Source organism: Octopus bimaculoides, chromosome 4 (assembly GCF_046866305.1).
Source record: "Octopus bimaculoides isolate indiv1 chromosome 4, ASM4686630v1, whole genome shotgun sequence".
NCBI lineage: Eukaryota > Metazoa > Mollusca > Cephalopoda > Octopoda > Octopodidae > Octopus > Octopus bimaculoides.
This window is the reverse complement of record NC_142931.1, coordinates 147118957-147130622: the sequence shown is the minus strand read 5'-3', so window position 1 is coordinate 147130622 and position 11666 is coordinate 147118957. Positions and strand designations below refer to the sequence as shown.

Here is an 11666-nt window from a genome sequence, read left to right as displayed (position 1 = left end):
TACATATCTATATATATATATATATATAATATATATATATATATAATATATATATATATATATATATATATACATATCTATATATATATATATATATAATATATATATATATATATATATATATACTATCTATATATATATATATATATATACATATCTATATATATATATATATATATACATATCTATATATATATATATATATATATACATATCTATATATATATATATATATATACATATCTATATATATATATATATATATACATATCTATATATATATATATATATATATACATATCTATATATATATATATATATATACATATCTATATATATATATATATATATATACATATCTATATATATATATATATATATACATATCTATATATATATATATATATATATACATATCTATATATATATATATATATATATATACATATCTATATATACTATATATATATACATATCTATATATATATATATATATACATATCTATATCTATATATATATACATATCTATATCTATATATATATACATATCTATATCTATATATATATATATACATATCTATATCTATATATATATATATACATATCTATATCTATATATATATATATACATATCTATATCTATATATATATATATACATATCTATATCTATATATATATATATACATATCTATATCTATATATATATATATACATATCTATATCTATATATATATATATACATATCTATATATATATATATATATACATATCTATATATATATATATATATACATATCTATATATATATATATATATATACATATCTATATATATATATATATATACATATCTATATATATATATATATATATACATATCTATATATATATATATATATACATATCTATATATATATATATATATATACATATCTATATATATATATATATATACATATCTATATATATATATATATATATACATATCTATATATATATATATATATATATACATATCTATATATATATATATATATATACATATCTATATATATATATATATACATATCTATATATATATATATATATATATACATATCTATATATATATATATATATATACATATCTATATATATATATATATATATATATATATATATATCAATGTATGTATACAAACACACATAATGGAATTTCTCCAAATCCTCTCCTAAATACTTCCCATTTGTTCTTGCACAATCTCTCACAAACTATTTCTTGTCCTCTACAACCTCTTTGGAGTCTTCAGTAACAAATCCTTTTTCCTTTGCAAACATGATGTAACTGCCGTAATCCATTCTCACTTTGGTTCTTCTTCTTCCTATTTCAGTTGATGGATGCTGATATTGTCATTGAAAACCAAGACTTGTTTTCCATTCTCATCCAACAGAACAAGTAAGTGTTCATGGTTTTTTCTTTCCTGCTGGTGCTATTATCTGTCTGTCTTTGTGGTTTTTTTCAAGATGCAACACATGTTTGCAATAACCGTTCTGTTATTTCTAATTGCTTATGGTACGAAGGAACCTTGTCTTGTGCTATGAAGCAGCATTGTTTCATGTCTGCTAGTTCGCTTCCATATGTTTGGTTGTGGTAATCTGCCGACATGGTGTGGCGCTGTTCTTGCACTTCGTCAATTCATTTTCTAAATACGGGGAGCAATTTTTCCAATTTTGAGAGGAGGGGAAGGTTGTTACATCAACCTCAGCATCCGACTGATACTTACTATATCAAACTTTTAAAGAACGAAAGGCAAATTCGGCCTCTGTGGCATTTGAACTCAGAATGTAAAGTTCTGGAAGACATGCCATTCAGCGTTTTCTGGCATTGTTAATTCTTTTGCCTGCTTGTCACCTTTAGTAACTTACAAAAATGCATATGAGGTTCCCAGACTAGTTCTGCAGCATGCCAACAGATGGCAGCACATGGTTGGGTGTGCAGTGAAAGCTAGCAGTGACCTTCATGAGGCAGTGTGCTGAGTGACATCACTGTCTTTACTTCGTAATTTGTGAAGTTTGTGTTTCTGTGATCATGTGTCTGCTGTAGTCTGCAATTTTGCCATGGACAGGAACAAAGAACTAACGTGAACTTTTGTGCTAAACTTGGGAAGTTTTTTAATCCCAGTACTTATTTACATTTGACAGATATTTGTCATCTTGTTTGTTGTAAATAATGTACATAATTCCTCATCTCTTAAATATAGAACCGGTACTTATTCTATTGATATCTTTTGCCGAACCACTAAGTTATGGAGATACAAACACACACACAGATATACATGGGCTTCTTTCAGTTTCCATCTACCACATCCACTCACAAGTCTTTGGTCAATCCGAGGATATAGAAGACACTTGCCTAAGGTGTTATGCAGTGGGACTGAACCCTGCACCATGTAGTTGGGAAGCAGACTTCTTACCACCCAGCCATGCCAGCCCCTTTGAACTAGATTTTACTACATCAGCCATCTTTTGTATGTGTATAAGTAGTCAATGAAGATGAGACATTGTTAAGTTGGCGAGGGCAAAGGTATTAGAATGAAAGATAATTAACTGGCAAATACAAAGTACTTAATTACTTTATACCTTTGACAGTAACGATTGAAATAACCGGATTCTCACAACCATTTTCTTCTAAATTAGCAATTCCAGACCCATGTAGGGAATTTCTATGGAAATACAATAATTAGATATAATAAGAACAAACACACATTATTAACTTTCTTTCTATTATTTCTCCTATTATGTAAATAACAAATTAAAAACCTTATAAAATACAAAAAAAAAAAAAATTAATGAATAGAATTGTAATATCTTGAAAAACATAACTCTCTCTCTAATTTCTTCTTTTTTTTTTTTTTGGTTGTGAACAATAGCATTATTTTAATTGGTTGCATTACTTCTGATGTTAACGAACTATTGTTACTGCATCTTCATACTCACCGCCACCCTGCCATCCATCCCTAGCGTTTCCTTTCAGCTTCTCTAGATTTTGTTTCCTTTGGTTTTCAGACCCATTATTTCACCTCAGCTTAATGTATCAACCGACAGCCTCTACTCCAACTTCTGGTGTGGGATTAATGAACATGTAAGTAAAATATATTACCATTCCCATTGTTCTTGTGTTTAGTTTTTCTTCTGTTGTCTTGTGAAGTGTTTAAATAGTCATAGAACTCTGACAGACCAAAAGATAACCAACAAAGGACCAGCATGGAATGGAACTGATTCTGTTCATGATAGTCTTTGAGTTTTGTTTGCAGTGACTTTGGTGACTGGATAGTTTGGGAATATAATAGTAAATAGTGAAACCGTTGATGACTGGTACTTTTCTGGGTTATTTTCCTTCATCAGCACAGAATAATTGTTCGGCTCGAGGTGGTGCTACCAAATTCCCATTTGAAATATATAGTTTTCAAAGTGACAATTAGTCACTGATTTATGAATTAGAAAATTACTGTTTTTCAATCTCACAACGAGAGAAGGGAAATAACCTGGAAATCGCATTACACAGATGTTGTTTTGAGCTGAGTGGGGGTGCTAGATTCCTTTGTTTGAAAATATAAGGACACAGATCGTGTCGTATTGCCAACAGGAGATGATGTCTCCTGGGGCTTAATTACAGCACCATTCGTCCTAAACCAGGACTGCCATGTTATGTTGGCAAATAATCTTTACTCCAAAGAAATGTTGCTGAATATCTCTCATGAGATTTACAAATAGCGATGATGATGATGATGAACCAACAACTCTAAAATACAATCCATTGTCTTCTTGTATTTTTTTTCTCTCTCTTCAGGGATATTATCAAAGAACACCAGATTATGAACCAATCGTCCGGTGGCACAAACAGGGTTGCTTTGAAGTACCAATGGTTCATTCTGTCTACTTCATTGATATGAACCATGTTGGGGTGAAGAAACTGTCATTCAATAAAGCCCCACCTGAATATAAAGGGCCGTTTGATGATATCATACAGTTTGCTTTTTCTGCAAAATATGCCGGTAAGTCTTAGAATACATTCCAGTTGTCATAGCTAATTAGTGTGGGTTAACTTAATTACACATTAACAAGTTTGCTGGGGAAATGGCTATAGAATTGATTCATTTCTGGGCGATCTGAAAATAGCAGATGAAGAGACATCCAGCAAAAAAAATTTGCAATGCCTGAATCTATGTCATTTATTATGACATCAATCTCAATAGTCTTGAAGAGCCTTGGCTCTGTTCCCTCTTCCAGATTTTGCACAAAAAAAAAAAAGAAAATGGAAAAGTCTAGAACCATATTATCCACGGTGTGTTTGTGTGTGAGTTTGGTATTAAACATAGCACTCAGGTGTACACACACCAATCTGATACTTGTTAATAAAGAATAGAGTAGAATTTATGCAAAATAAAAAAAAAATAAAAAAAAGAACCTTAGAACCATTTACCAGTCTGAAGTCTGCTATTTTACCATATTTATGTCAATATTGTATTTTTTGCTTTGTGTTTTCAACAGGAATGTCGATGCATATCATCAACACAGAATTTTTTGGACATCTTATGGTTCCTTTAGAGTCAAAAGATACTTTAGAAGATGAAATTGAACAGTTTCTGCACATTAAACTGGAAATGATTGGTGAGTCTTCTCCCATGCTTGCAGCAACTTTGCTTTCTCAGGTTACAAAAGTATCACCTTTGGGATTAGGAGGAAGAATTTGTTGATTTCAGCAGAACCACGCCAAAATCAAAGATGTCCACTCACTGTACGCATGCATACATGTACATATATACATGTATGTGTATATACATAATATATATATATCATCATCATCATCATCGTTTAACGTCCGCTTTCCATGCTAGCATGGGTTGGACGATTTGACTGAGGACTGGTGAAACCGGATGGCAACACCAGGCTCCAATCTAATTTGGCAGAGTTTCTACAGCTGGATGCCCTTCCTAACGCCAACCACTCAGAGAGTGTAGTGGGTGCTTTTACGTGTCACCCCCACGAAGGCCAGTCAGGCGGTACTGGCAACGGCCATGCTCAAAATGGTGTCTTTTATATATGTATGTATATATTTATATATATGTATATATATATATATATGTATGTATCTATGTATGCATGATTGTATGTGTATGTATATATGTGTATGTATGTACATATATATATATGTATATATATGTATGTATGTACATATATGTATGTATGTATATATGTGTGTGTGTGCATGCATGTGCATGTACGTGCATGTGTGTGTGTGTATGTTTATATGCATATATATCTATCTATGCATGTATATGTATGTATATATATGTGTGTATGTGTATATATATATATATATATATATATATATGTAGGTGGTGCTCCAGCATGGCCACAGTCAAATGATTGAAACAAGTAAAGAGTATATATATATATATGTATGTATGCATGCATGTATTTATATGTATGTGTATGCATGTATGTATGTGTATATATATGTACATACATATATATATATATATATATATATATATATATATATCTACATGATTTCGGGTTCAGTCCCACCGTGTGGCACCTTGGGCATGTGTCTTCTGCTATAGGCCCGAGCCGACCGAAGCCGTGTGATTGAATTTGGTAGGCAGAAGTTACTGCCGTGTGTGTATATGTATGTGTATGTGCTTGTGCCTCTCTCCCAGAGAGTGAGAGAAGGATATATATATATATAATTTAATAAATGGAGTAATATGCATATGTTAAATGAATTCTTTTATTTCCGACATATGTTTCGAAGATTACAAATGGTTCCTTCCAAAGGAACAAGTGATGTTGATAAAGATGTAATCTTCTCTTCAGGGAAATACATAAGATCCAACTTAACCGTAAGACATTTTATTTTATATTTACTCAAATACCCCAAACTAACAGGTAGTTTCTACCTCATAAACAGGAGTTATACCACAGTCATTTTGTGATCTTTGCTACCCTGGTATCTATTAACCAATGTATTTTGTCGGAGTTAATTATTAACTAAGAGAAAATAAATACATATAATCATATATACATATATATATATATATATATATATATATATATGTATATGTATGGATATATATATATATATATATATAAAAGATAAACGAGTGAAAAAACTACAGAAGGTTTGTGTTACATGGTTAAAGTATATATTTAAAATATGTCAGAAAAATGTTATAAAATTTTTTTGGTATATAACCATTGTATTTGGAGAAATAACCGGTTTCGTGTTGTCTTTTCAAATTTCTCTACTTCATGGTAACATGTCTACGCTCCCGTGTGTAAATAAAAGAGTTCTAGATAGGGGGAGGTAATTAGGGATTTCTTCCGGTATAAGGGAGATAATCGAAATGTAGAAGTTGGTAGATTTTGATTAATTTATCCTTGTTTTAGTTTCGAAGTTAGGTTTTGCTCTATAATTTTTTCCTCTCAGTGAGGTGAATTTCCTTATTTAAAAGTGTTAGCAATGGTTGAGTTTGGGTTTATATTTTTGAATGAAGAAGGTTTCCTTATTCAATCTAATTTGTGTTGGTGTATTAATGGCACATTGATAGAAAGGAAAGATTATAAATTGTGGTAGCATTTGTTTTGCGCATTTCTCAATATGCGCACTAAATATTCTCAATATTCTCACATATTGAGAAATGCGCGAAACAAATGCTGCCACAATTTATAATCTTTCCTTTCTATCAATGTGCCATTAATACACCAACACAAATTAGATTGAATAAGGAAACCTTCTTCATTCAAAAATATAAACCCAAACTCAACCATTGCTAACACTTTTAAATAAGGAAATTCACCTCACTGAGAGGAAAAAATTATAGAGCAAAACCTAACTTCGAAACCAAACCATGATAAATTAATCAAAATCTACCAACTTCTACATTTCGATTATTTCCCTTATACCGGAAGAAATCCCTAATTACCTCCCCCTATCTAGAACTCTTTTATTTACACACGGGAGCGTAGACATGTTACCATGAAGTAGAGAAATTTGAAAAGACAACACGAAACCGGTTATTTCTCCAAATACAATGGTTATATACCAAAAAAATTTTATAACATTTTTCTGACATATTTTAAATATATACTTTAACCATGTAACACAAGCCTTCTGTAGTTTTTTCACTCTTGTTTATCTTTTATACATCCAAACACGTGCTTTCACATACCAATCTTCTCACCTATATATATATATATATATATATATATATATATATATATATATATATATATATAAAATATATAGTTTTAGGGAAAATAACCAAGTATCAAGAACTCATCGATGAAAATCCACTATCACATATAGAAAAATTAATAATTAAAAGCACAATAAATGAGTATAATATAAAACAAAGTAAATATCATAAGCTAAAGATAATAAAATGACTACACGTGTTTCATAACTAATTTTCAAATAGAAAGGAAATTTAAATCGATTAAAATCAATTGAAATTATCGAAAATAAATTCTATTCAAAAATATAGCTACTCGTCAGGTCGTAAGTAGAACAATAGTTAAAATAAATAAATATATATATCAACCAACAATAAGTACCAAATGAATTTATATGAAATGCTTATTTTATAAAGATAGAAAAATTATTAAAAATATCAAAGTAATAAACATTCAATAATCATCCCTTCATCCATTATAATATATGCTAACATGTATATTATATACAAAAACCAGCTTACATAAATTATCATCGTTTTAAATACAATTTGAACGAAGTTTAAGTTTAAAATAATAATGAAGATAAAATTAGTACATATTTAACCGGTGTAATAGTTAAAGCTATACTATTTAAAACTAAAAACGTTTATTTCTTTTACTCTTTTACTTGTTTCAGTCATTTGACTGCGGCCATGCTGGAGCACCGCCTTTAGTCGAGCAAATCGACCCCGGGACTTATTCTTTGTAAGCCTAGTACTTATTCTATCGGTCTCTTTTTGCCGAACCGCTAAGTGACGGGGACATTAACACACCAGCATCGGTTGTCAAGCAATGCTAGGAGGACAAACACAGACACACAAACACACACATATATATATATATATATATATATATATATATATATATATATATGACGGGCTTCTTTCAGTTTCCGTCTACCAAATCCACTCACAAGGCTTTGGTCGGCCCGAGGCTATAGTAGAAAACACTTGCCCAAGGTGCCACGCAGTGGGACTGAACCCGGAACCATGTGGTTGGTAAGCAAGCTACTTACCACACAGCCACTCCTGCGCCTATGCGCTATTTAATTATCATTAAAAATCAATTGAATAATAGAAAAATACAAGAATATTTATTTCTACATATGTAGAAATAAAAATAAAAATATGAATGAAAAAATTATGAATGAAAAAATTAAGAATGAAAAAAATTCTAAAGAATAAAAGATTAAACTTTATATATATATACTAAGTTTAAAAAAAAATATCTTTAACGATATTATAAACAATAAAGACTAATTATTAATCAAATATTATTAATCAAAAATAATCTAAAATATATCAACACTATTCAAATCGAAGTTCTAATATTATGTTGAAATGAAACTATAACTTCTAAATAATTTAGTGTTAAATAAGTTATCTATTAAAAATAATCTTTAAAAAACCAAATGAATAATATAAAAAACAAGAATACATATTATTTTCAAATAGTAGAAAATCTTTAGCAAAGTCAAAACAGTACTTCTCCATATTTTTCTGATAGAATAAGAATATTAATAATTTGGAGAAGAACCACCAAGATGCAATTCAAACAATGAAGGAGATGAGACACCATCAAGAAAAAACTTATCTTTAAAATACTGATTTAAAAACTATAAAGTCTAAAAGAAAAGTTATAATCCATAAAAACTATAAAATATTAGATTAAAAATTTAATTCAATTCAGTAAATTTATAAAAAAGAAAGTGTATAATAGACTATGCGTGTTTCGTGGCCAAATAATTGTGGAAAAGATCTGTGCAATTTACAATAAGTCGATCAAGATAAGTTCCACTTGAAAAGAGGACACTCATCAAGTCTTGAAAATTCAAAAAATTCAAAGAACCTATTCTAATATTTAAGAATGAAAATAAAATAGGAAAAAGTAGAAATATCTGTACCTTTAGGAAAGCAATTATTAGTACAATAGATAAAATGTCAAGGTTTTACAATAAAAGTCATTTGTCATGTTAAAGGCATAATTCGTATAATGAAGAAATATTTTCTGTGGATTAAGAATTGGAAAATATATAGAAAATAGTTATTAACTAATAAATGAATACGGATGTTTAATAGTATTAATTAAAAGAACAGCATCACTTATCTTATCAAAGATTCCTTGTAGATTGTCACAGTCTACAAGGAGTCTTCAATAAGTGACCGTCTCTGCAATTCCATTGACCACAACTGAAAATTCCAGCCAATAATCAACTCATTTGTAATAAACACACATCAAGGTTTAGCCCAAATGCAACTTACACAAACACACACGGTATTTACTTGTGTGTGTGTGTGTGTGTGTGTGTTTACATACATTCTAATTCACATTTTGTTTCTTGTTTCAGTTATCGAGCCCCGACTCCGTCCCTCTCGTTTCATTTCTTTCCAACCAGTTAAAAGTAGCAAACTTGGCTTTGATCAGGTAAATATTAACACCACACCGCACCGCCCGCACCACACCATACACTAATCTCTACCACAACACTGCTCTGCATCCCAGTACACCTCAACTACTACATCAACAACACCATTTCATGTAGTTGTGAAGTGACCATGTCAACCACACAGTCATAATGTAAAATAATGTTATTTCTTGTCTATAGTTAGATGTATGAGTGTTGCTCCTGCTCCTGCTGCTGTTGCTGAGTTAATTAAGTAATTAACACTAATCTAGCTACTGCTAAAATCTCTGTGATTATGTTTGAAGAATATTATTGGACCGGGTGTTTATTATACTTTTTCTTCCTCTGATATAAAGTATAATAAAAGAGGTGGTCACAAATCTTTTCATCTTGCTTTCTTTTTCCTTCTCCTGATGTCGGTAACAAGCATGGATGTTCTTTATCACTGATTGCATCCAGAAAATAGAAGCTGGAGTCTTCATTCCAGTGATAGACATCTTTAGACTACAGAGATTATTTAAATATTGAACAGAAACATGGAATAGCAAACATCTCTCTCTCTCTCTCTCTCTCTCTCTCTCTCACACACACGTTCTGAAGAATATCCCTTCTCTTGCAGATATATCTCATTAATTTGATCCGACGTCCACAAAGAAGACGGAAAATGCTTATGTCTCTGAGAGAACTTGGCATTGAAATCTTTATTTTGAATGCTGTTGATGGAAAGTATGTCATCAGTTTTTCTTTCATCATCATCATCATTGTTCTCCATCCATTCATTATTTGTGTGTGTGTGTGCACGCACATCTTTGTGTCTGTGTTTGTCCCCTATAAATGCTTGACAACTGGTGTTGGTGTGTTTTATGTCCCAGTAACTTAGCAGTTCAGCAAAAGAGAGTGATAAAATAAGTATCAGGCTTTAAAAAATAAAAAGGTCTTGGGGTCAATTCATTCAACTAAAAATTCTTCGAGGTGTTGCCCCAGCATGGCCACAGTCTGAAACAAGAAAAAGATAAGGGAACTGAAATGACCTGGTCAAAATGCTGGCGGCAGAGTGAACTTCAGTAAAGTTCCTCCCAAGACCAAGGTGGTTGTATTAAAACCAGGCAACAGAGGAAGTCTGCTGTGCAAAAATGGAAAGTCTGCGTCTCTGATGAACTTCCACACAGTTTCCATGTATTAGATTTCACTCTTAAGGCCTGACTTGATTTCAGGCTATGGCTGGAGAAACTTGCCTAAGGTGCTACTCAGTAAAAATAGACACAAAACCAAGCAGTTGCAGATGAAAACTTTCTAAGCAAATTTCTCAGTTACAGACTTCTGAACAAGTGGTTTGCTATGAGGTTATTCCACTTCCTAGAAATAGCAGCCAGTTTCTCTTCAGACTTCACCTTGCTGTATTTCAAATTGAAAACACGTTAGATAATATAGTCTTATATCTGAATATAAAACGTGAAGGTCATGCCTGGGATATACATTTGCTAAATCAAATAATTCTATTTTAACCCCCAAGCCAGCAGCTTTGAGGAGAGATGTGGGGCTAGGTCAATACCACCAACCCTAGCACCTGACCGGTACTCTATCTTATGGATTCCTGGGGGATGAAAGGCAAAGACTAACCTCGGCAGGATTTGAACTCAGAAATAAATACTGCAAGGCATTGTGCCCATTGCTATAATGATTTTTCCAATTCCCCCATTGTCTGTTGGATCGAACGACAGCCAATAATGATGGTCGGTCTGTAATAACCGAGGAATTTGTTTGTTTGCAGAACTTTGAATGACACATATCTGAAGCAGTTAGGTGTGAAGCAGCTACCTGGGTATGCAGATCCTTATCACGGAAGGTGAGTCCTATTTTTCACCTGCAGTTATTTTCTTGATTTTATTTTAGGATCTTTTATGATATACAGAGATGACTGCAGCCAAAAAGAAACAAAATTCCAACCAAAACTCCAGTTTACAAAGAATCTGCCCAGAACATGCTGGTCTGGTCATCAGATGT

The 11666-nt window shown here is 31.1% G+C and overlaps 1 protein-coding gene across 1 annotated transcript in view; it reads left to right on the top strand.

Moving 5' to 3' along the window:
- The window catches only part of LOC106878759 (procollagen galactosyltransferase 1), a 119568-nt gene that overhangs the window by 102096 nt on the left and 5806 nt on the right, over positions 1 to 11666 (top strand). The window contains exons 4-10 of the mRNA XM_052967583.2: positions 1372 to 1436; positions 3047 to 3122; positions 3831 to 4035; positions 4532 to 4651; positions 9606 to 9682; positions 10282 to 10388; positions 11434 to 11508. Of these exons, the coding sequence (XP_052823543.1) occupies positions 1372 to 1436; positions 3047 to 3122; positions 3831 to 4035; positions 4532 to 4651; positions 9606 to 9682; positions 10282 to 10388; positions 11434 to 11508 (725 nt within the window). The remainder of the gene's footprint in view (positions 1 to 1371; positions 1437 to 3046; positions 3123 to 3830; positions 4036 to 4531; positions 4652 to 9605; positions 9683 to 10281; positions 10389 to 11433; positions 11509 to 11666) is intronic.